Genomic DNA, 26,693 nt, shown 5'->3' on the forward strand with positions numbered 1-26,693 from the left:
GGTAAGTAATTATTATTATATGCTTTAACTTGCTGTAACTCTGCTTTATAAATTTTGTAAAGTAAAGTTACTTCCCTACTTTACAAATCACCATTACTGTGGAACTGATGGGCAGTTAGATAATTTACTACTAACAGAGATACAAAAGTGGGCAGTAGGTATAAAAAGGTTGACTACCCCTGGAAAGAACACAGTATTAAGATGAAAGACCCAGGTAGAGAACTGAGTCTCCCACTAAGTTTTTTTTAGTCATTTTAAACTTATTCATTCATTCATTGCACTAACACTATGCTGAGGACACCTATGATGTACACAGGCTTTGTGCATGACAAAGATGAGCCATAATGCCTCATGTTCTTGAAAGTTAGGCTAAGAGATAAAGCAAATACTCATATGCCCCAAACACAAGATAGAAAGTGAAATGTTTCTAAGAAAAGATATAATCATCTGCTCAGGGACCTTAGACAGGAACAATTACTTCCATTCGTGAAGATTGGGTTAGTTTGAGATCAAGTAAGACTTCCCAGAACAGGTGATGATTGCTTCAGGCCCCGGACAGGCTGAATTCAGGTGTAAAAAGAGGGAAAATGTGCAAACAAAGCTGCAGGGCCGATCAGGCCTGTGTACATACACAGTTGAGTGATGGAGTTCATTAGTGTGCCTTCTAGGTGGAAGACACCAGTGGGAAACGAAAGTTGAAAAGTAAGGTAGAGCCTGATTATGAAGTGCCATATATGTTATGCTAAATAAATGTAGTCTTTTTTCTCTGGATGGTAGGAAGCCAACAAAAGTATTGGGGTTTTTTTTTCTTCTTCTTCTGGCATTTATGTGGCACTTAACATATACTGACATTTATTTTTTTAAGTGAGAGAAGGGGAGATAGAAAGACAGACTCCCACATGTGCTCTGACTGGGATCTACCTGGCAACCCCTGTCTGGGGCCAATGCTCAAATCAACCAAGCTGAGTGTATCAGCACCTGAGGCTGATACACTCAGACCAACTGAGCTATCCTCAGTGTCTGGGGCTGGCACTCAAATTAATTGAGCCACTGGCTGCGAGAGGAGAAGAGAGAGAAGGGGAAGAGGGAGGGAAAGAGAAGTAGATGGTTGCTTCTCATGTGTGCTCTGATGGGGATTGAACTGAAGTCCACATGCCAGGCCAACAACACTCTATCCACTGAGCCACCAGGCCAGGGCAACATATACTGATATTTAATTTTATTACATCCATTATGACTATATATTCTGCTTCCCCAAAAGATGGTAAATTCTGTGATATCAAAGAATTAAGCATTAATGTCATGCACATAACACGTATTCAGGTTGGGTGGAGGAGGGATATAATTATTATTGAGTACCTTTTATGTGTCAAACAATATTGGGTGCTTTTGTGCATGAAAATATAACTTTTTGCAACAGTCTAACAATAAGTGTTTTTCAAACAAGGAAACTGAGACACAAAGAAATTAAGGAACTAGCCCAAGGTCCCACATTTAATAAGTAAAGTTAGGCCTCACACCCAGATCTGTCAGCTCCAAAATGTTTACTAGTTAAACCATATTACAGTGTCTCATTGACTGAGTGAATCATTCATTTCTAAAGCATGTATTTCTTGAATGCTTATGTATGTGCTTGGTGCTGCTCTAGGAACTGAGAATACAGTATAGTATTGAACACAAGAGTTCCTGCCTTTGTAGTGAGAGAGTCAGACAGTTCAGATCATGATATGAAAAAAATACCTAGTAGATAAAAGGGGATGATTTAGAGTGGTGTTGGGGGGAAAGATTCTATTGAGGGTCTGGGCAGGCTCTTTTGAGATGATAATGCTTGATTTGACTTCTGAAGAATAATACAGGTATAATAATCCTGAAGGTAAATATAAAAACTAAAGCAAAGCCCCCAAGGCAGAGATGAATTTGAACTTGAACCTTTCTGGTTGGAGAGCTGTAAGGATGACAGGATGACTGAGCCTAGTGAAGGGGAAGAAGAATAAAAGAGGAAGTCAGAAAGGAAACAAGTATTCATGACTTAAAAGCCTTTGCCCCCTACAAAAGCAATAGGATTTAGATGTGAATACAAATTCTTCAGGTTGCAAAGAAAGCAAAGGCACCTCGAGGGGAATAGAATACAAGCAGCCTGACTTTCGCTATTGCCACTTCCCGTCTCCCAGCGTATGCCTGTGAGGGAACATGCAGTCCATTTACTCCCACAAAAACTATTTCTGTTCTCTGGGTCTCTGTTTTGCCAGCAGCACTATGAAGTTAGGGTTGTGTGAATACCAATGAACAGATTTTGAGACTAGTGACAATGTGAGTCAAGGAGAGTTTAGACTTCTGACCCAAAGAAATCATTTGAACATAGCTCTGAAAATTATACATGATGTTTTTTAGTAAAGGACACAGACTACAAATAACATTGACTTAAAAATTAAATTAAAAAGGGTTTTGAAGTCTTTACCACTGCCAGTCATCCATGCATATGTCAAACAGAATAAAAATGTTTGCTATAGACTCAGCATAGCTTTAAGATGCCTCTGACTAATGATTGCTTGTTGTGACTTCACATTCTTACACCAAGCCTAGGGGAGATTTTGCTCTTGTTTTCAAACAGGTAGCATGTACATGTTTCTAAATTCCCAGTGCAGCTGCAAAAAAGCACATCATGTTGAAAATCCTTTCACTTCAGGGCTTTGTCCTTAATGGTAAGTTCTGAAGTGGTAAATAACATTGTCAATCTGATAAGCATTAAACTGTAATGGTTCTTCTTCCCGCCCTTCTCAACTATTCTGCTGCCACAATTCCTTAGGTGGTCTTTCAAACTAAGGCAAATGGGTGAGAATCAAGGCTGGTTTCAAGAAGTTATAATAACTGTCTAACACCTTTTGAGCACTTGGTACACTGTTGGCTTTTATTGTGCCCTTATAGTGTACCATACCATGTTAAGTATTTTATGAGGATTATTTTATAGACTGTTTACAAACAGTTCTTAAGCATTTTGATCTACGAACCACTTTTTACTAAAAATTAATGAAAACCCCTGTATTGATATGCATTTTATTTATCAATATGTATCACATTAGAAATTAAAACTGATAATTTAAAAATATTTAATAATTTATAAAAAATTATAATAAATCTATTGTGTTAATATAGGTGACTATTAAAAGTAACTATATATTTTTAAACAAAAGGGATTTTCAAGAAGACTGGCATTGTTTTACATTTTTCACATCTCTTTTATGTCTAGGTTAATATAACCCATCTAGATTCTCTTCATTTGTGTTAAATCTGTTTTACATGTTATTTTAGTTGTATAAATGAGGAAAATGAGACTCCTTCACAGATATATGGATGGAGAAAGATGAAGTGTTTTCATAGCTTTTTCAGGTAGTTATGGCTACTCTTCTTTGATGTTATTCCAAAACTTGACAAATAGTAGGTTTTCTGTTTTTGATTTCCATTTGTTTAGTATAGCATCTGATCAAATACTTTTTCAAAAAAAAAAACTTAGACAAATTTAAAACAATTTCTATAGGTAAAACTGCTAGTTAAATAACAAGAGGTCCAGGATTAGAACCCAGGTATCCTGACTCCAGTTCTGAGGTTCTGATTCTACTTCCTTCCATAAGGGAGGAGATGCCACTAAATTTAGAAGGTTGAGTAACAAAGACCTTTATCCAATCGACAAATGGTAATTAAAAAAGAAAAATTAGTTGCATTGTGGAATCTGAAACCATATTAATGAAGTTTTTGTACTATATAGCACTAAAATTTGTTCATCTATCTTGCACTTTAAATGAAACTTTTACTCATGCATAGGTTTGTAACATGTATTGGTTAGTTGAAAAATATTTATTTGCTGAGTTATACAGATCACTGAAATGTTGACATAGTTCATTATGCAATATCAAAACTTCCTATTTGTCAATATTGTCCATCATCCTATTAGAAAAGTCTTTAAGGCTTGAAAAAATGTTATGCACATGGTGTTGAATGCAAGGTATTCAAAACCTAGCATTTGCTTCAAAACTCAAAATTTACAATTTTCAAAAAATACCATTTGTTGTTTTCTTGATAAAAGAAGTTTACTTTGTTAATTTTCAAGTTGCCAAATAGCCAAGACTGAATAATCATTGTTATGTCATTTATTCTTTCAGATAAAAATGGTATTAAATGAAAATGGTGTTAATTTAACTTGCAACATAAATGATTGCACAAATATTTCTTTTTGACACAACATATGTATGCAATATATACATAAGTACTTTAGGCATACCTCTCATTTCATTACACATAATATTATAACTATGTGGACTCAAAGGTCAAGATTTTACTAAATTAATAGTATTTACTGCTTCATCAAAGATATTCTTACATGAAAATGACATTTTATTGTGACTATGTTTACTCTGGAATTCAGTGATTACCGGTACACTTTGGTGCCTTTAATTTGATTTATGCTAAAGCACCAACAGTTTTACATACCACTGCTTTTATACCATCAGTACAAGGGTAAACACAGTGAAAAAGACAAGTAACATTTTATTATTGTGAAAATACTTTTGATCTTAAAGATACTCTTTGAGTACTACTAGTTTATAAGCTATATTATTTCCTTTTTTAGGTGAAAAAACTACAGTCCAAGAATTTAAGAGAATTGTTCAGATTACAAACCAGAAAGTGGTAGAACTAGGATACAAACACAGCAGGAATGATTCCAGAGCTTGCTTTCTTAAATCATTTCAAGAGAGTAATAGATGATAGCAAGTGCCCACTTCCATTCCTCTTGGCCTCATCAAGATTGTAGAGTTGGGGTATGGGTTGAAGGCTTATGTCAGACTCACTGTTGGTTATTCCCAAGCAATCATTTCAAAGGAGAATTATTTTTTAAGAGATATAAGTTTATGGTTGTAGCAGTTGAGCACCTACAATACTGTGAAGAAATAAAAAGGAAGAGTAAGTGTCCACTGCCAGAAATTAAGAAAAAGAAAAACCTTTTAAAATATCCTTTCACTCTTCAGTAAAGAGTGAAAAGAATAAGATTGTTTTGTTCAAGTGTTTTTTCCCCCCGAAGAGTTGGAATAGAGAAAAGATCTAAATGGTTGATTTGAGAGAAAATGGGAAAATTATTCTTTTGAAACACAATGAATCAAAAGCAATGGTGTATAAAGTGATCATTCTCAGATGTTGGCATTTTGCAATATCCTGGGCAATAGGAAATGAGGAAATTAGCTAGGATAGAAGCAGTGGAAATAAAATAAAAGGTTAAAAACAAGAGGCAGTCAAGAGATAGAATCAACAGAACTTGACACATGATGGATGAGGGGACCTGGGGAGAGGAACAACCAAAGATAAACTTGAAATATTGTGCTGCAGCCTCCTGCTCCTATGAACAGGGCACACCTCCCCAGTTAGACTATAAGGTCCTTGAGAAAATAAGACTGTGGATTTTATTTTCTTTTGTTCATAGAACTTGACACAATTTTGAGCACATAGTAGACATTCAAATAAATAAATACAGAACTAATTAGGTGATTTGATCTTTAACCCCTTTACATTAAAACCAAATACTCTCCTTAATGCCCCTTCATCTGACCTTTCTTTGTCAGCTTATTTTACAAATAATTTCAAGTATTGTTAGTTTAGGTTAATCTAACAAAAATGTACTAAGTATTTTCTGTCAGCAGGCATTGAATTGAGAACTATAAATATAGTTGCAGAAAGAGTGTGGCCCCTCCCCTCCAGATGCTGAGAATCCAGAGGAGGAGAGGCACATGGACAAATAACTTTTTTGTCCTAGTCACATTATGAATGAGGTGGTGTGGAATCGCCGAGGAAAGGGCAGTCATACCTGCCTGAAGCAGTGGGAGAAAACATAACAGGTAGCATTGAGATGAATGTAATGTTTGAACAGGAACTCTATGAGAGAAGATAAGAAGCATTCTAGGCAACAGAAGCCATTCTGTTCAGTTCATGCAAGAGCTTATCCAGTTCTTTTCAGGTACCAGTGCTACATGATTCTGGCATAGAAATAGAACAACTCAGTCTTGATGCTTTGGTTTGATGCTCAGAGTATAATAAGGATGATAAACATGTTAACAAGTAGAATACAATGTGCTTGTGCAATAATTAACCTGTGAACCAGGCACAGAGTGAAGGAAAGGAGAGGAGAGCACCTATTCTGGGCCAGGCACTTTTCTCTACATGCTGTTGGTAAGTATATATGATAGAAGGCTAACCCAAAGAAAGTACAAGTTTGTTGAACAGTGAGCAGTTTAGAAGATACAGACCCTTAGATTGTGTCCCTGGCTTCAGATGTATTTTCTTCAGTCCTCACAGTGTTGAGTATTGACTTGTGTGGCAGCCATGGAAGGAATGTGCCTCACGAACTGCCAGCTGCAGGGAGCATACCTGACATAGTTTTCCAACATTTACAAATTGTTATTTTGCTTAAGAAAATTTGACTTCTGGCTTCACTGGGGGAAGGGGGAGTAATCTCCCAACAATAGCCATCCATTCTAGAGTGTTTACCATTAATCTTCTGACACTAGGCATCCATTCTAGAGGATTTACCATTTATAGGAGATGAAGAGTACCTATTCCCTTTGGATGAGATATGTGCTCGATTTTCACTTCTCCCTATTTTATTCCCAGTACAAAGACCAGCTTCCAGTGAACCACATCCTTGCTCTGTTGTTTATGTCTCCTGGGCCCACTTTGCCTCCTATGTCTTGTCTGCCCTCCTAGCGTTTGAGTTTGACATCCATCTTTTGAGCACATCCCACCATGAAGATAGAGTGAAATGTCTGGCCTGGGAGCTGGAAGAGCAGTAGGAAACTAACAAATTTCTAAGGAGGCTGTGATAATAGAAATTGGGAGGAGCTGGATGGATTGAAGGGACAGTTTATGGGTAGAATCAACAAGACATGATGTTTACTAAAATGTGAGAACTGATGAACAGGCAGGAGTCAGGGATAATTTCTGGGTTCTTGATGTGGTAACTGGCTGCTTCATAAACTTCCCTATTTCTTATTTCTATATACCCAAACTATTGTAAATAGGTATCTGCATTAATATTTCGTATGTCAGGAACTTTTCAGAGGACACAAGCAGAGATGTCATTGTAAATAGAAGGTTTAATGGGTTGTAAGAGAGGAACTACATTGTTACCAAATTGCATTGGAAAAAAAATGGTCTACAGTTTGAGATTATGTTGGGAGCTACTGACAAGTATATATTAACTTCCAGTGACATTTCAGTTAAACACAGTTGCAAGGGACAAGATATATGGTCCTTAAAAATTTTATAGTTGAGTGTCATTGACAGCATTCTAAATCAGATCTTAAGACTTCACATCTCAAATATTATATTTGATGCCAAATTAGTCTTCCTGCTTTCTGACTCAATCCATTTGGTCTCATCTTAATTCAGCCTGCACACTGTTCTTGTATTAATCACAGTGTAATATCACATTTATCATGTCATTCCTTATTAAGAAAACCTGGTTTCTCCAGGAAATTCATACTCCTAGAACAACATTCAGAAAATTTTCACATATACTCTCAAAGAGTTGTGGGGGATCAAAGGAAATAAAAGCCAGGCACTTATTCCTGATATTTCTGCAATTACTCACCTATTATCTTGTCAGTATCTTGACTACCCCTAAGGAGGGAGTTAGTGGTAAGGTCTAATACAGCAACTGGCGTGTAGAAAATACTCAATGAGTGTTAACTATTCTCATTTTTCTTTCTCAGTACCTCAGTGAGTTCTCTGCCACTCCATTGACATCAGCAGATCTCCTAACCTTCAAATGATACAAACTGAACTCTTGATTTACTTCTCCCAACCTAGTTTCCTTACCCCCTCACAGTCTTCTTCACCTCATGTTGGCAGCCCTGTCCAGCTATGCATCTTTGATTTTTCTCTTTCCTTCACACATTCCAACCACCAGTAAGTTCTGTCAAGTCTACCTTCAAGTCATGTCTCAAGTCTTGTCATCTCCCCTGCTCCCAGCCTGCCAGCTGCCATCAGTTTCTGACCTGGACTGCTACAACTGGTCTCCCTGTTCCCCGCCCTTTGGCTCTCTTCAATAGGTTTTTAAATAGCAACAAGTGTAATCTTAAATTACATCAGACCATGTGACCTCCAGTTTGAAATCTTTATGGACCTAAAAACTTACTTCGTGCTGCTGACCCCCCAGTGTCTGATTCCTGCGACCCTTTTTAACCTTGTCTTTCCCTTCCGTCATCACTCTATAGATATGCTGGTCTCACCTTCATACATTGAACAAATCAAGCACTTTCTTCTTTTTAGGGTTTGGCACATCATGTTCCTCTACCTGGAACTCTCTTAACTACCTTACTGCCTGAAATTCTACCCACTTTTCATCTCTACTTTCATCTTTCCACACTTTCATTAAACATGTTTTGGACATTTTTTTCTTTTTTTCTCTATATTTTCTCTATCTTCCAAGGAATTTTCACTGTTGGCCACAAAGTACTGTGACTCAATCATCACTTTAATATATCCACATAACCTTTATTATACTCACATGACTTATCTGTGAATACGTTTTCTCTGGAATCTTGAACCCAGAAACCCCACAGTGTTCACAGCCTGCTGCCTCCTGTTTTATCCCGTTCTCTGTAAACCTACACTTGGACCTTGCTATGATCTCAGTCTTCTACCTACTTCTATTCTTTCAGCCTGTGAGTATCCTCCTTGTTTCTCTTCCTTTGCTGTTTTTCTGATTTATATTTCTCATTCTGTTGAAAGTCAACCATATTTGATTTTCAAACCTCAGCCCTAGAACCACCAGGTTCCCTCTTCACTGTTCAGGACTACTAAGCACTTTTGGAGAAATTCCCATAGTCACGCTGCTGACGTTCCAGTAATCATGCTGATGATATCCCACCTTGTTGCTGCTCAGGAAAGCCCTATGGATCCCCACGTATCTTTCTTGCCTTGCAGCTGCAATCACAACCCTTTACTGCTTTACATTTTGCTCCAAATTTATTCTAGACTTTTCCCTCTGAAGTCCTGACATCTGAATATATAAAGACATGTTTCAGTCAAGAACTCCTTTAGTTTGCTTCTCCTCACAATACCATTGTATTCCTTAATGTGGCTATGTCTTCCATGTGTATTTAACCAGTAGCTATGGCAAGACTCAAAGAATCTGGACTCTGGGCACTCTTCCCAGATTCTCTTCACTCCTCCTTCCCATGTGCTCTCCATCTTTTCTGTAGCTTCTCTTCTTTTCCAGGCACTTCTTCAACTTAGCCCACAGACATCCTTGAGTCCCCTCCCACCATCCTCTAAATCTCGCCTCTACTCTGTCTCTTTCTCATCAGACATTACAACATATCTCTCCTAGGAACAAAACTCTTTCACAGAAACAGTAATCTACCTTTACTATATCACCCTTTCCTTCTTATAGTTATTTGGTCTATTGTAATCTAACATTCCCTTTCTACCTGTTTGTTGAAACTACTTCCTCTCACAGTCCTCCATCTTCTTCTTCTTCTTCTTTTTTTTTTTTTTTGTATTTTTCTGAAGCTGGAAATGGGGAGAGACAGTCAGACAGACTCCCGCATGCGCTTAACCGGGATCCACCCGGCACGCCCACCAGGGGCAACGCTCTGCCCACCAGGGGGCGATGCTCTGCCCCTCCAGGGCGTCACTCTGTTGCGACCAGAGCCACTCTAGCGCCTGGGGCAGAGGCCAAGGAGCCATCCCCAGTGCCCGGGCCATCTTTGCTTCAATGGAGCCTCGGCTGTGGGAGGGGAAGAGAGAGACAGAGAGGAAGAAGAGGGGGAGGGGTGGAGAAGCAGATGGGCGCTTCTCCTGTGTGCCCTGGCTGGGAATCGAACCCGGGACTTCTGCACGCCAGGCCGACGCTCTACCACTGAGCCAATCAGCCATGGCAGTCCTCCATCTTCTTAAAACACTTTTCTACAAATTAACAATCTTATGATCCTACAAAACCTAGAATTACCAGTCCTCAAATGCAGATCTTCAAATGGCTTCTCTACTCAGCAGCTTCCAGAAAGATAAAATTTAATATAGCAAACTTTAGGGCGTTCTAAATGCGACTCCTGAAAGTTGTAAGTTGGTGAAAACAGGCATCTCCTGTTTCTAGACAGAGAATTTTTGCAGTTGTGAGTTGTTTTTTGTTTTGTTTTTGCATTAGAAACATAATAGTGTGACAACACTTTGAACACAAATCTTTGCACACATCTCTGATTATTTCTTTAGGATAAATTTCAGAAATAAATTGCTACATTAAATGATATTTTAAATAAGTAACTTAATTTTAAAAAATCAAGAAATTCTTTGTTAATAGAATGTTCTATAAATGTATATGATTTTAATAATACTTTATTTTCCTTTTTTTGATAACCCCATTGGGGGGGTAATTTTTATTTGGAGAACAAACTTTTAATGAAAGAGAACCTTTTCTGAGGGTAATTGTGTTCATATTTTCAAGCATCAATTAAGTGGCAAAGTGTCTTTCCTTTTGGCTTATTATTTTTCTGAGAGGGATGGAGTGTGGTACATGTAAGAGGAAGTACCACTTGGCCAGGCACTGGACTTGTGCTCCTTGGCAAGAGTCAGCAAATGTGGATGACTGGGGACTAAGAGGAAAAATGGTTCATGCCAGCTACAGTCAGTCATCAGTCATGGAATCTGCCCAACTGCCAGGGAACAACCACCCACCCAGAACTCTGAACAGGGGCAGCTCCCACCAGCATGCCACCTCACAGTTTCCATCAACTGGGTCAAGCATCAGCACTTGGTTAATTAGTCACAATTTTCAGGTTCTAAGGGTGTCAGCAAGGGGCATGCCTGTTCACCGTAGAGATTGCTGCTCAGAGGAGAGGGTCAGGGTCTGCCCCTGCAGCTGGCTGGCTTTGGGATGGTTGTCAGGGGACTGAAGGGATTCAGCCATGGAGAACAGCAGGCAGTAATTTCACTGCTGTTTTTCTCTTTCTTTTTTTCTTTTTATTTGTCTCTCTTTCTCTACTGAATGCTGTTGGCTGGCAGCAGAGACCTGAAAGGGAAGGCTGGGAGAGAACAAATGGGGGAAATGGGAAAGCACTTTAAATCATTCCTTAGCTGAATTCAGATGAAGCTCTTCTAAAGAACTTTGGTCACTGGCCAGGCCCAGCTAGAAGACTGGTTTTAATAGAAACACAAAAGCTTTTGGGAGTACTGAGACCAGAAACATAGGTCCAGTTATATGAGCTCTACCTACCTCTTTTCATTGTGGACCCTTTGATCCATTTAATCTATTTCTTCTGGGAAAGGGAATGTATATTAATAAATGCCAGAGCCACCATATTCTCCATCAATTTGTTAAGCAGTGGTTAAATGTTCTTGCATTGTCACCAAAGCCCTTATTTTAAAGCTCTCTTGATTCATAGAATAAGTTTTAAAAATGCAACATTGATCACCTACCCAGGCAGTGATGCAGTGGAAGGAGTGTCAGCCTGGGATTCTGTCTGTCCCTCTCTCTGTCTCTCTTGCTAAAAAAAAAAAAAAAAGCAACACTGATCTATCTCCCCCTATAAAGGTTCCTAATGCATTCCTTTTTCTCAGCAAAAACAACTTTTCTATAAATCTAGCCAGAGAACCAGAAGAATTATTTAAAGTTATCCAATTTAACTTTTCAATAGGTGCTTGGATCCCTCATGTCCAGTGCCTAGCCAGCTGCCCATTGAGTGAAGAGTCCTCCCTCCATTCCAAAACAGCCTGTGCCCGGTTTGGACAGGCCTGCTCATCATCCTTCACCTAAATTACAATTTGAATACTTGGGGTTTCCCTTTCTTTTGTTGTAGCCACAGAGAACAAAATTGCTTTTACTTCTATATTACATCCCTTTAGCGTATTGTGGACTTTTACTGTGTTCTTTCTGAGTCTTCCCATTAGAGTTTGAATATTCTCAGTAAGTTTGTCTGTTATTTCATTCATCAAATATTTATGTAACAGTGCTATATGCCAAACAAAGCACCAAGAAACATATGAACATAGTTCCTGCCTTCTGCAAGCTCAATTTGAAAGAAAGATAGACTCATAAACATAACTTCAAAATAAGATAGTGCATTATATAGGTAAGCATAGAAATCTACAAAAACTCAAAGGCAGAATGACTTACCCAGAGAAGAGGAGTTGGGGTGATCATTTAATATTTTCTGGAACAGATACCATCTGAGCCCTAGCTTAGAAAATGAGAGGAAGTGGGTCAATCAAGGAGAAAGTAGGAAGTTTCTGGTGGAGAAAACAGTCTGAGTATAGGTCGAGGGAGAAGTTATAGTATGGATCATGCAGGAAAGAGCCAGATGTGTTGTTCAGTGCTCTTGGGGGTGAAAGTTGTAAAACTAGGAATAAGGAAAATAAGACAACAGCTAGATCATAAATTTCTTCATCAAATGACAAAGTTTTAAGTGCTCTCTCCAAAAATGGTGATATGGCCAGGAGAAAGCATTTGAGTACCTTCCAATCTCTGTTTACCTCCTTCCCTACTCCCATTAATCAAGAAATTATTATCCCCTTGGTGCCAACTCTAGTAAGACCCAATATATTCACATCGACGTTCTCAGAGCTAGACCCAAATTGCATTGAAGATGCTCATCTTCTCGTCCTTTCCTTCCCAAATCCCTAGATCTTAGATAAATTGCCTTATAAATCACCTAAATGCTGTCTTGGTAGCTCTAGATATGACAATGTAGTTGATCACCAGATGCCAAATTATTTCTGCCTTTTCTGCTCTGCCTTGAATTCCATAAAGACAATAGTCATCCTGTCTTAATCCCTGTAGCCTTAACTTCAAGACAGTGATATAGGAGATAAGCACCCAATGCTGATATAGTCATCTACTGTCAAGAGGGACTTAAAACCAAAAATAGGTTTATATCCATTTTTGCTTGAAGGATCTCACAATAAAGTCTCACCTAATCTAATTCTCCTTCCTTTCTTTGGACAGAAACAGACAGGCCTTATTGTCTGTTTCTTGGACCTGGCATCCCCTTTCTCACCTCAGAGTTTTACATATGTTCTTTCATCTGCCTGGAACATTTGCTCCTCCTTAAAAGTCCCTGTTAGCCACTCCTCTGCTCTCTACTTCCTTTCCTTGTGCCTCACTAATCGGCATATTCTCTGCTGTAGCTCCAGGGCTTAGTGCCAGGCACAGAGCTGGTGTTTAAGAAAGATTAAATTCATGATTACATGACTGCTACTAAGTAATGTTTTTGTTCAATAATCACTGGAATTTTTCAAAGAATAAACAAAATTTGAGAGATGTTAAAAGTATAAAAACATGGTATTTTAGTTACTGTGATTGAATTATTAATTTAAACCTTTCCATGTAAATGTACAATTATGAAAACAACCCTCTGGATTGTAGAGTTTTATTAAGTCAATCCATAAAAATGGCTAAATACTACCTTGATGTTTGCAGTGGTATACTCTCAATTTATAGCTGACCTTATCTTAATATTGAACTTTTTTGACTAATTGCATGCCCTAATTAATTTTTGTACATTAACTAGTAAGTTCTTAGTCTTCATCTCTTTTTACTCAAGAGCCGAACTTAATCAAGGGATCATAAATTTAGTAAGCTATATTTGTCATAAGAGTATATAGAGAAATTAAGTATCTAATGACAGGGGACTATTTAAATAAATGATGATCTATGACCTTGATGAAATAGTATGTAATCATTTTAAATGGGCAATTATAAAAAATAAATAAAATAAAAAGTGTAATTATAAAGACTACTTAGCTATATGGAAATAATTTAAAGGGTAATGCAAATTAGAGAATTGTAATGTAGTATGGAAATAGAATGTAGCCATGGAGAGAGAGATTAAGAGAATATATAAATAAGAAATACGTTCATTAAACCATTTGTGAATTTGGGGGATATTTTAATTGTCTTACATACAAATTTCAAAAATTTAAATGTATACTGGATGCCAATGACTATAATTTGCAAGAGTAAAGATGAAAGATTTATTAGAATGTAACTATATATTCAAATTTATCTGCTGCAGCACTAACACATTACTTTTCTATATCTACTGCAAAGTAAACCTGTTTATAACTGAAAAGTATCTCGCATTTATTATGACTTTAGAAGAGGCCCTGAGTTCTGAACTCAGTTTCTTGTTACATAGGAATAATTACTTGATGGATGAACATTATTAGAACAATACTGAAAACAATACAATGAAAACACCGAAATTTCCTTATTCTACCAAGTCTAGTATTTTCATGTAATATGTTTCCTTCTATTCTGTTTTCATTATTATGTATAATTTTTACAATTGACATAATGATTTTTTTGTATTTTTATACAATTTTTAAGCTTTTATTTTCCACTTTAAATGATCATTTTAATTATCATATAAAAAAAGTGTTTTTGAAAGCAAAAATATAAGGCCCTTGAAGGCTTCCAGCCCTGGGACAAACCTGAGTGTTTTCCCTGACCTTTCTTTGTCTGCTGACCATGCATTTAGAGCTTTGGGCATAGGACTGTTACCACCTGATTTCCATTTAAGTAGTAAAATGATAATACAGAATGTAAGGGGAACTAGAGGTAGGTAACACCCACCACATATAATGTTTGCTGATTGTTTCTACAGGGGAATTCTGGCCTGGGATTCAGTATTGCTGGCGGGACAGATAACCCCCATATTGGAGATGACCCTGGCATATTTATTACGAAGATTATACCAGGAGGTGCAGCAGCAGAGGATGGCAGACTCAGGTAAAGAATGAAATGTTAGAATTATTTGGAAAGTAAATCTGTCATAGCAATGAGACATGTTTGTACCATTGGAGAATAATAGTTCTACAAAAGTTATTAGAGAAGGCTGTCAAAACAAGCTTTCGGTAATGACTGCAGATCATTCATTATTTATTGAATTTTAAGTAACATTTAATTTGTATTTGTTGACGGCTACCACATTCATTCAACAGGGGTCCAGGCACTGTGAGGAGAGGATGCAGATATGTCTTTTGTTCTTGGAGCCTTCAATCTGTTTGGACAGAAGAACTTTATGAGCTAATAAGCAAATAATAAAATGTATAAAAATATTTTAAGTACTTTTAAAATATTTTAAGTAATATTAGTAAATAATGCAATGTTATAGACATGGTGTGTGTTTATAGATTCAGCAGCTGTTTATAAGGATTTAGGTAGGAGTTTGGGCAGCATCTTAAAAACTATTTCATAGGAAGTTTCCTTCTGCATCTTAAAAAATAATTAAGATTTCACTAACCTCATAAATCCGGATGAGAATGCAAAGGGAGAAAGAACAACTTGTCTCAACAAAGTGGAAAACACACTTGGCTTGGAGAAGAACACAAGGCGAGATTAAGTAGTTAGATGGCGTGGAGCCAGCTACTACTGCTCAAGCGAGACGAGTAGCTGCTTACGTCAGGTCCACTCTCTTTAAAGAACTGAAGATTATTTGGTGAATTAAGAGTCACCCAGATGAAAAAAAAAAGAGTCACCCAGATGGAGTAATTAGCAAATAATATAAAATTTTGTCAGAGATCAAAACACTAATAAAGGACATTGTTGATTGGAACAGTTAAGAGAGATTTTCTTAGGAAGAAAAAGTTGTCCTCATGTTATTTTACCACCTCTGCCAGATTGTGAGTCCTCTCAGACCAGGCAGTTACATAGAGAAGTGGGTCAATAGATGTTTTCTGAAAGAATGAGTATGTTCTTTGGATGGATGGATGGATGGATGGATGGATGGATGGATGGATGGATGGATGGATGGATGGCAGACAGATGGGTGAATGGATAGATGGATGAAATAAGAAGAGGAAGGAGGAGACTAAATTAATGGGAGTGGGAGGCTTGGAGGGTAGCACCAGCAAAGTCCCATAGTTAGATATGACTTTGGCTTGCATGGAGCCACAGTGGGGACAATGATATAAGTAGCAGAAATGTAAGCTTCATTGGGCTTTTTCCTCAGTCTGTTTTTACATTTAGCATACATAAACTAGTTTACTGCTCTCCTTATAAAGCAGTCAAGGACACTTGTGCACTCCACTCCATTCTTCTGACGCACTAATTACTTCTGACAGCTGCGCCTTCGCAGCTTGTGGAGGAGAATCACAAAGGTTTTTACAGGTCCATCTGCATCTCCTCTCAACAAGAGAAGTGAGTGACTCTCCCTCAGGAAGCACATGCTTTTTTTGGACAATAAAATTTTCAAGCTGATTTGACAAAATTAATTTCTGAGTGAGGAAATATCCATGCTACAGAATGAACATATTTGAAATAGATGTTGTGTAATTCTATGAACCATGGTGGGAACTGGGTTTGCCATTACTGGGTGCTGAAGAAACTTCATTTAAAAGGTTCAGAAGGTGGACAAGTGACGTCACGGAAATGGCGCCGTGAGAAGCGAGTCTGACAGCTCTCCCCTAAATCACAACAAATTTATCAACTAGAAACAGAAAAATTTATCCTCGGAGCATTCCGGAGTTCCACACAAACTGAAAGCAAAAGGACTGTTATCACTTGAATCTGAGAGACGAGGGTGTGGAGGAAGCTACCGCAGCGACGCTCATTCAAGCCGCCAGGGAGTGCGCCTGTGGTGAGTCAGCCCATATACTTGGGAACCGCAAGCCGCCGCGAGCCCCCCCCCCCCCGCGAGCTGCCGCGAACCCCCCCGCAAGCTGCCCCGAACCCCCGCGAACCGCCACCGCGAGCGGCCGCCACGAGCCGCCGCGCGCGCGCCCGGTCCGGTTGAGCACCGCTGACGTTCCCAGCGGCCCGCTCACTGCGAGTGGGGGTCGCCGGCCACCGGAGCCCGGAGCGCCCCATTCGCACGCGTGCCTTGGGCATTCCACGCGCCCAGGGCACCCTACTGGCCCGCACACCCAGGGGGCTCCATTATCCTGCGCCTGGTGCGGTCCAGCTGCCAGCGGCGGGGCGAGCGGGACAGGCTTGGGAGATTCTCTCCGTGGGCGGGGCACCTCACCCAGCCATTCAAGCTAACAATCAAGCGTTGGGGGAGGGGCGCGCGCAGGCAGCCTAAAATTCCTTCAGAAACACAGCTGCGACCCAATCACTGAAATTAGCTTAACCCATAAAATCTGCGCACCCTCGGTTCTAATTGATAAGATCTCTCTCAGTTCAGCGATCCAAGACAAGAGGCGTGATATTTTTTAGTGCCTCTCGCTAAAGGGGCGGGGGCAACTTCTGATTGATAGAGCCTCCATATTCAGGGATAAACGCTAACAAGAAGGACTTGGCAGATAATAAGGTCTATACTACACTAGTCGTAAGCAGAGACTAGTGCCTCTTCTTCCCTGCAAAAACAGGCTACAAAGTGTGGAAAGCCTGGGTTGAGAGGTCCAACTAAATGATAGGCGCTGAACAGTCACCTTGACAACAATTGACTCCCACCCCGCCTGATTACACTGGAGGCCCTGACTGTCAGAGCCTTTCCCAAAGCCTTGCACTGAGTGGGCATAGAGTGGGGATTTCCCAGCTCTTTGAGCCTCTTACTCCCCAGGCAGAAGCAGTTGCAGCCTTATAGCTGGATCACCAGGCTGCTAATTCAGAAAGGGGGGACTAGGAGAGAGAATCCAGGAAAGCAAACTCTCTCATCGTTGGACCCTGCAAACGCCAACAAGCCTTTACTTCCAGCAAGACTAAAGCCAATTATATGACATTGCCATAGAATCCCATCAACTGCAAATCCCTACCTAAGAGTGACACAGGGGCAGAGCCTGGGGTACAGAGTCACCGACTAGGAAGAGGGAGAGAAAAGAAAAAGGAAGAAGTTAACCTCTCAAAATCAAGAAAAACCCACAGACTTTACAACTTGATCCACTAATTTTTTTTTTGTTGTTGTTGTTGTTTGTTTCTTCTATCTTTTTGCCTTTATTTCCTCCACCTCGGTCCTTCTATTCTCTGCCCATCTTATGCTTCCCCTTTCTTGAACTACACTACCCATGAGTGTTGCATTTTATTTTTCTTCTTCATCCTCACCCTCCTTTAAGGTTATACTCCAAAACACTTAACTCTCACTCTCTCCTCTTTTGTTTTTTTTTGTCTTGCTTTATTTTGTTTTTTTCTCCTCCTATTTTCTTTCTTCCTTCGTTTTTCTCTTTTTCTTATTTTTTCCTTTCTATTCGTTTTTTCTTTTCTCATTTTACTTTCCTCCCATATAATCCTCAATCACGAACAAATTAGTTAATTTGGGACTCAAGGCTTTTTTTTGGCTTTATTTCTCTTTTTTGCTTTTGTTTTTATTTTTTTTTCTCTTCTTTGTTTATTTTTGTGGCATTTTGGGTCCTCCCAACCCAAGGTCTCCATTGTATTTAGTCTTCGCTCCACTTAATACAACAGATTTTTACTTATTATTTTTATTTTTTCTTCTTTATTATTCTTTTTTGGTCCTTTTTTCTGATTCCCTCTTATCCCTCTCATTATATCTCTTAGTTGACCATCACATACAAGCAAATCATCTTATGCTTGTCTAAGATTTTCTTCCTTTTTTTTTTTTTTTTTTTTTTTTTTGGCATTTAGTAGGTCCCTACTCCCTTTTTTTGCCCCTTGAACTCTTCACCCCAAATCAGGCCCTCCATTATAGGCACGATATTTCCCTGAGGAGGGGAGAGGAGGGAAAGAGAAGAGAGAAAAAAAGGGGGAAATAATAAATTATTACTGTTTTTTTTTTGTGGGGTGTTTTACCCTTTTTTTTTTTTTTCTTTTTACTCTTTATTAACTCTAATTAGTGCTATCAATAAGACCACCCTCAGATGCCGATAAGAAAGAGGAAATCGAATATTATGGATACAAAAGAAAGAGAGGTAACACAAATAGATGTGGAAAAATCTATGGAGAAAAGACTTAACATATTGGAAGCCTTGGAGCTAAATGACAGAGAATTTAAAATAGAAATCTTAAAAATACTCAGAGATATACAAGAAAACACAGAAAGGCAATATAGGGAGATCAGAAAACAGCTCAATGAACACAAAGAATATATTACCAAGGAAATTGAAACTATAAAAACAAATCAAACAGAAATGAAAAACTCAATTCACGAGCTGAAAAACGAGATAACAAGCTTAGCTAACAGAACAGCCCAGATTGAAGATAGGATTAGTGAAATAGAAGACAAACAACTTGAGGCACAACAGAGAGAAGAAGAAAGAGACTCAAAAATAATAAAAAATGAGAAAGCCCTACAGGAATTATCTGACTCCATCAGAAAGAATAACATAAGAATAATAGGTATATCAGAGGGAGAAGAGAAAGAAAATGGAATGGAGAATATACTCAAACAAATAATAGACGAGAACTTCCCAAGCCTGTGCAAGGAACTAAAGCCTCAAATTCAAGAAGCAAACAGAACACCAAGTTTTCTTAACCCCAACAAACCCACTCCAAGGCACATCATAATAAAGATGACACAAACCAATGACAAAGAAAAAATTCTCAAGGCAGCCAGGGAAAAGAAGAGTACAACATATAAAGGAAGGCCTATTAGATTATCATCAGATTTCTCAGCAGAAACTCTACAAGCTAGAAGAGAGTGGACCCCAATATTTAAAGCCCTGAAAGAGAGGAACTTTCAGCCAAGAATACTATACCCATCAAAGCTATCCTTCAAGTATGAAGGAGATATAAAAACATTCACAAATACAGAAAAGATGAGAGAATTTATCAACAGAAAGCCCCCACTCCAGGAAATACTAAGGGGGGTTTTCCAACCAGATTCAAAGAACAAAAGAAAACAACACCACAAGTAACAGCTCCACCAAGAACACAATAAAACCAAACTTAAACTGTGACAACAAAGGAAAAAAAGGGGGGAGAGGATGGAGATTAACAGTAGCAAAGGATGATGAGGTGCAGAAATACTTATAAGATAGGGTACTACAATGAATACGGTAGGTACCCTTTTCATTACTTAATGGTAACCACCCTTAAAAAAACCACCACAAAAACACTTGACTTAAAAAAGGTAGCAACAGAGGAAAGAAGTATGGAACACAAACAAACAAAAACAAATGATAGAAAAACAAAAGAGAAGAATCAAACTAGATACAAAACTAACAGAAAGCAATTTATAAAATGGCAGTAGGGAACCCACAAGTGTCAATAATTACACTAAATGTAAATGGATTAAACTTACCAATAAAAAGACACAGAGTAGCAGAATGGATTAAAAAAGAAAATCCAACTATATGCTGCCTACAAGAAACACATCTAAGCAACAAGGATAAAAACAAATTCAAAGTGAAAGGCTGGAAAACAATACTCCAAGCAAACAACACCCAAAAAAAAGCAGGTGTAGCAATACTCATATCTAATAATGCTGACTACAAGACAGAAAAAGTACTCAGAGACAAAAATGGTCATTTCATAATGATTAAGGGGAAGTTGAATCAAGAAGGCATAACAATCCTTAATATATATGCACCAAACCAAGGAGCACCAAAATATATAAGACAGCTACTTATTGACCTTAAAACAAAAACTAACAAAAATACAATCATACTTGGAGACCTCAATACACCGCTGACGGCTCTAGATCGGTCATCCAAACAGAGAATCAATAAAGATATAGTGGCCTTAAACAAAATACTAGAACACCTGGATATGATAGACATCTACAGGACACTTCATCCCAAAGCGACAGAGTATACATTTTTCTCTAGTGTACATGGAACATTCTCAAGAATTGACCATATGTTGGGCCACAAAGACAATATCAGCAAATTTAGAAAAATTGAAATTGTACCAAGCATATTTTCTGATCATAAAGCCTTGAAACTAGAATTCAACTGCAAAAAAGAGGGGGAAAAACCCACAAAAATGTGGAAACTAAACAACATACTTCTAAAAAATGAATGGGTCAAAGAAGAAATAAGTGCAGAAATCAAAAGATATATACAGACTAATGAAAATGAAAATACGACATATCAGAATCTCTGGGATGCAGCAAAAGCAGTAATAAGAGGAAAGTTCATATCACTTCAGGCCTATATGAACAAACAAGAGAGAGCCGAAGTAAACCACTTAACTTCACACCTTAAGGAACTAGAAAAAGAAGAACAAAGACAACCCAAAACCAGCCGAGGAAAGGAGATAATAAAAATCAGAGCAGAAATAAATGAAATAGAGAACAGAAAAACTATAGAAAAAATCAATAAAACAAGGAGCTGGTTCTTTGAAAAGATTAACAAAATTGACAAACCCTTGGCAAGACTCACCAAGGAAAAAAGACACAGGACTCAAATAAATATAATCCAAAATGAAAGAGGAGAGATCACCACAGACATCATAGAAATACAAAGAATTATTGTAGAATACTATGAAAAATTATATGCCACCAAATACAACAATCTAGAAGAAATGGATAAATTCCTAGAACAATACAACCTTCCTAGACTGAGTCATGAAAAAGCAGAAAGCCTAAACAGACCAATCAGCAGGGAGGAAATAGAAAAAACTATTAAAAATCTCCCCAAAAATAAAAGTCCAGGCCCAGACGGTTATACTAGTGAATTCTATCAAACATTCAAAGAAGACTTGGTTCCTATTCTACTCAAAGTCTTCCAAAAAATTGAAGAAGAAGCAATACTTCCAAACACATTTTATGAGGCCAACATAACCCTCATACCAAAACCTGGCAAGGATGGCACAAAGAAAGAAAACTACAGACCAATATCTCTAATGAATACAGATGCTAAAATACTAAACAAAATACTGGCAAACCGAATACAACAACATATTAAAAAAATAATACATCATGATCAAGTGGGATTCATCCCAGAATCTCAAGGATGGTTCAACATACGCAAAACGGTTAACGTAATACACCATATCAACAAAACAAAGAACAAAAACCACATGATCTTATCAATAGATGCAGAAAAGGCTTTTGATAAAATACAACACAATTTTATGTTTAAGACTCTCAACAAAATGGGTATAGAAGGAAAATATCTCAACATGATAAAGGCCATATATGATAAACCATCAGCCAACATCCTATTAAACGGCATAAAAATGAAGACTTTCTACCTTAAATCAGGAACAAGACAGGGTTGTCCACTCTCTCCACTCTTATTCAACGTGGTGCTAGAAGTTCTGGCCAGAGCAATCAGACAAGACAAAGAAATAAAAGGCATCCATATCGGAAAAGAAGAAGTAAAGCTATCACTTTTTGCTGATGATATGATCCTATACATCGAAAACCCGAAGGACTCCACAAAAAGATTATTAGAAACAATAAACCAATACAGTAAGGTCGCAGGATACAAAATTAACATACAAAAGTCCATAGCCTTTCTATATGCCAACAATGAAATATTAGAAAACGAACTCAAAAAAATAATCCCCTTCACGATTGCAACAAAAAAAATAAAATACCTAGGAATAAACATAACAAAGAACGTAAAGGACCTATATAATGAAAATTACAAAGCATTGTTAAGGGAAATCGAAAAAGATACAATGAGATGGAAAAATATTCCTTGTTCTTGGATAGGAAGAATAAATATAATCAAAATGGCCATATTACCCAAAGCAATATACAAATTTAATGCAATTCCCATCAAAATCCCTATGAGATTTTTTAAAGAAATGGAACAAAAAATCATCAGATTTATATGGAACTATAAAAAACCCCGAATAGCCAAAACAATCCTAAGGAAAAAGAATGAAGCTGGGGGCATTACAATACCTGACTTTAAACTATATTATAGGGCCACGATAATCAAAACAGCATGGTATTGGCAAAAAAATAGACACTCAGACCAATGGAACAGAATAGAAAGCCCAGAAATAAAACCACATATATATGGTCAAATAATCTTTGATAAAGGGGCCAACAACACACAATGGAGAAAACAAAGCCTCTTCAATAAATGGTGTTGGGAAAACTGGAAAGCCACATGCAAAAGAATGAAACTCGACTACAGCCTGTCCCCGTGTACTAAAATTAATTCAAAATGGATCAAAGACCTAAATATAAGACCTGAAACAATAAAGTACATAGAAGAAGACATAGGTACTAAAATCATGGACCTGGGTTTTAAAGAACATTTTATGAACTTGACTCCAATGGCAAGAGAAGTGAAGGCAAAGATAAATGAATGGGACTACATCAGAATTAAAAGTTTTTGCTCAGCAAGAGAAACTGATATCAAAATAAACAGACAGCCAACTATATGGGAACTGATATTTTCAAACGACAGCTCAGATAAGGGCCTAATATCCAAAATTTACAAAGAACTCATAAAACTCAACAACAAACAAACAAACAATCCAATAAAAAAATGGGAAGAGGACATGAACAGACACTTCTCCCAGGAAGAGATACAAATGGCCAACAGATATATGAAAAGATGCTCAGCTTCATTAGTTATTAGAGAAATGCAAATCAAAACTACAATGAGATACCACCTCACTCCTGTTAGATTAGCTATTATCAACAAGACAGGTAATAGCAAATGTTGGAGAGGCTGTGGAGAAAAAGGAACCCTCATTCACTGTTGGTGGGACTGTAAAGTAGTACAACCATTATGGAGGAAAGTATGGTGGTTCCTCAAAAAACTGCAAATAGAACTACCTTATGACCCAGCAATCCCTCTACTGGGTATATACCCCAAAACCTCAGAAACATTGATACGTGAAGACACATGTAGCCCCATGTTCATTGCAGCACTGTTCACAGTGGCCAAGACATGGAAACAACCAAAAAGCCCTTCAATAGAAGACTGGATAAAGAAGATGTGGCACATATACACTATGGAATACTACTCAGCCATAAGAAATGATGACATCAGATCATTTACAGCAAAATGGTGGGATCTTGATAACATTATAAGGAGTGAAATAAGCAAATCAGAAAAAAACAAGAACTACATGATTCCATACATTGGTGGAACATAAAAATGAGACTAAGAGTCATGGACAAGAGTGTGGTGGTTACCAAGGGTGGGGGGGGAGGGAGGACATGGGAGGGAGGGAGGGAGAGAGTTAGGGGGAGGGGGAGGGGCACAGAGAACTAGATAGAGGGTGACGGAGGACAATCTGACTTTGGGCGAGGGGTTTGCAACATAATTTGATGACAAAATAACCTAGACATGTTTTCTTTGAATATATGTACCCTGATTTATTAATGTCATCCCATTACCATTAATAAAAATTTATTAAAAAAAATAAAAAAATAATAAAAATAAAAAAAAAATAAAAGGTTCAGAAATACTCCTGCAGCCAAGGCTCCATTGGAGCAAAGATGGCCCAGGCACTGGGGATGGCTCTGTGGCCTCTGCCTCAGGCGCTAGAGTGGCTCTGGTCTCAACATGGCGATGCCCAGGATGGGCAGAGCATCGCCCCCTGGTGGGCAGAGCGTCGCCCCTGGTGGGCGTGCCAGGTGGATCCCGGTCGGGCGCATGCGGGAGTCTGTCTGACTGTCTCTCCCCGTTTCCAGCTTCAGAAAAATATGAAAAAAAAAAAAAGGTTCAGAAATAGAGCTGTTGAAAGATAATTCAGAAATTAATGGGCCACAATCATTGTTTTGTACTCTATGTTCATGTTTAGCCTACAGTTAAGAATGAAAAGCAGCATCTCGAAGACTGCCACCGTTCTCTGCCTGCAGACATGGGTGGCTGTATTATGCCTATAGAGGCAAAAGGAAGTCCTGCTGATCTGGATGCATCATTCAATAGTTGTAAAGAAAATAAACATGAGGATAGCTTATATTTAATCATTGAACTGTTATCATGTATGAGGCATTGTGCTAAGATAGATGATATATAGATAAATAGGTAGATATAAATAAATAAAAATATAAACACGGACACACAAACATCTATAGACTGACAACAATTTATTATTATTATGATAGCCATTATAATCTGGCCTAAGGAAATTAAAACTTAACGACTTTAAGAAAATCACTCAGCTAGTTTTGAATACATTCAAAAAAATCTCACTTATGTACTCAATAATTTCTCATTTAATAGTTAAATCTCCTATCTCATGTGATCTCTGCCTAAAAATTCCCAAAGGTAAAGTTTTCACAATGTTAAGGGGAAACTGTAAACATTACAAAATGTGTTATTTTTCTACTGAGCCACAGTTTTCTTCATTGTGACCTCTACCCATTGGCCTTTGTACTGGCTTCCTGGGATCCAGAGCCATGGCCTATGAATGTGTCTATAAATATCACCTCCTAAAGTTGTACAATAAACAACCTGCAAAACTCTTCAGCAGTGGCCCTGAGAAAACAGATGTACCTATACTCCAATCAACATAACAGTCTTTTGTCTGTGTGAAGACAGCTATTGTGTGGGTTTCCCTTCATTTTGAGAGATTCTTACAACTACTGATGAGATTGTTTTTCACCTTACTGCCTCGTGCCTTGATATTGAATGGTTTGGGGACATGTAAGAGTTCAAGAATAGCAATTTAAAATCTAGCAGCATGATATTAAATATAGATTTTTAGAATTTGGAAATGTATCTAGTGCAAAGCATACATTTTTTAGATGAGGAAACTGGGGCTCAGAAGAGCAAGTTATCCTGAGGTATCAATCAGTTAGGACTGCTTTATCCAGAATTTAAATATCTTGATTGATTTAATGTCTTTGTTGATCAATGTTTAGTTTTCTAAAATAAAATGTTTTAAAAAAAAGTCAGTACTACCCAAGCCCACCTAAAGTGCCTTTTCTCACTGTGACAGGAACACTCTCTGAAGCTGGACCAATAAGCTGTGAGGAATAATTATCTCACCATTAGTCCCATGGACAGGAGAAGAGCACATTGTGATAGCCTCTGAAAAAACACAATGTCTAATGTCTGTATATTAACATAATTGATCTTGGAAAAGTTAAACTCTTTCAGTAACTGTTTCTCACCTATGAAATGATGACAATACCTACTTCATTGAGTTTTTCTGAGGATTCAGTGAGATAACCTAAGTCCCTAGCTATGTCAGATCGAGAGTAGATGCATAACACATTCCAGCATTGTTTCCCCCTTTTTCTTACCTGCCCTTCTACCTCTCAGTGGTCTTTCCTCTGCCTTTGCCTCTGTTTCTTTCTCCTTTGCTCTATGCTGTTACAAACATTTTCATCTCATCCCTTCTACCTCACTTTCAGTTTCCTTACATTCTCTGTCTTTCCCTAAGCTTCCTGTTCCCAGCTGCTTACATCTCTTTTTCTCTTGGTCATAATTTGGGACTGAAGCCCATTTAAAAATAGGTATGGTACTAAAACAGTTCCTGTGTCTCTATTCTCAAGTTTACAGAGTCAACTGAATCTTCTGTGTCTCATTCATTTAAAAAATAAATTTACGGCCCTGGCCGGTTGGCTCAGCGGTAGAGCGTCGGCCTGGCGTGCGGGGGACCCGGGTTCGATTCCCGGCCAGGGCACATAGGAGAAGCGCCCATTTGCTTCTCCACCCCCACCCCCTCCTTCCTCTCTGTCTCTCTCTTCCCCTCCCGCAGCCAAGGCTCCATTGGAGCAAAGATGGCCCGGGCGCTGGGGATGGCTCCTTGGCCTCTGCCCCAGGCGCTAGAGTGGCTCTGGTCGCGGCAGAGCGACGCCCCAGAGGGGCAGAGCATCGCCCCCTGGTGGGCAGAGCATCGCCCTTGGTGGGCGTGCCGGGTGGATCCCGGTCGGGCGCATGTGGGAGTC

General features: G+C 38.3%; 1 protein-coding gene across 13 annotated transcripts in view; it reads left to right on the forward strand.

Moving 5' to 3' along the window:
• Window positions 1-26,693, forward strand: part of DLG2 (discs large MAGUK scaffold protein 2) — a 2,196,962-nt gene that overhangs the window by 1,539,731 nt on the left and 630,538 nt on the right. For all 13 annotated transcript variants that reach the window (XM_066248982.1, XM_066248991.1, XM_066249001.1 and 10 more), the window contains one exon: window positions 14,646-14,770. In XM_066248982.1, the coding sequence (XP_066105079.1) occupies window positions 14,646-14,770 (125 nt within the window). The remainder of the gene's footprint in view (window positions 1-14,645; window positions 14,771-26,693) is intronic.

Source organism: Saccopteryx bilineata, chromosome 1 (genome assembly GCF_036850765.1).
Source record: "Saccopteryx bilineata isolate mSacBil1 chromosome 1, mSacBil1_pri_phased_curated, whole genome shotgun sequence".
Classification (NCBI taxonomy): domain Eukaryota; kingdom Metazoa; phylum Chordata; class Mammalia; order Chiroptera; family Emballonuridae; genus Saccopteryx; species Saccopteryx bilineata.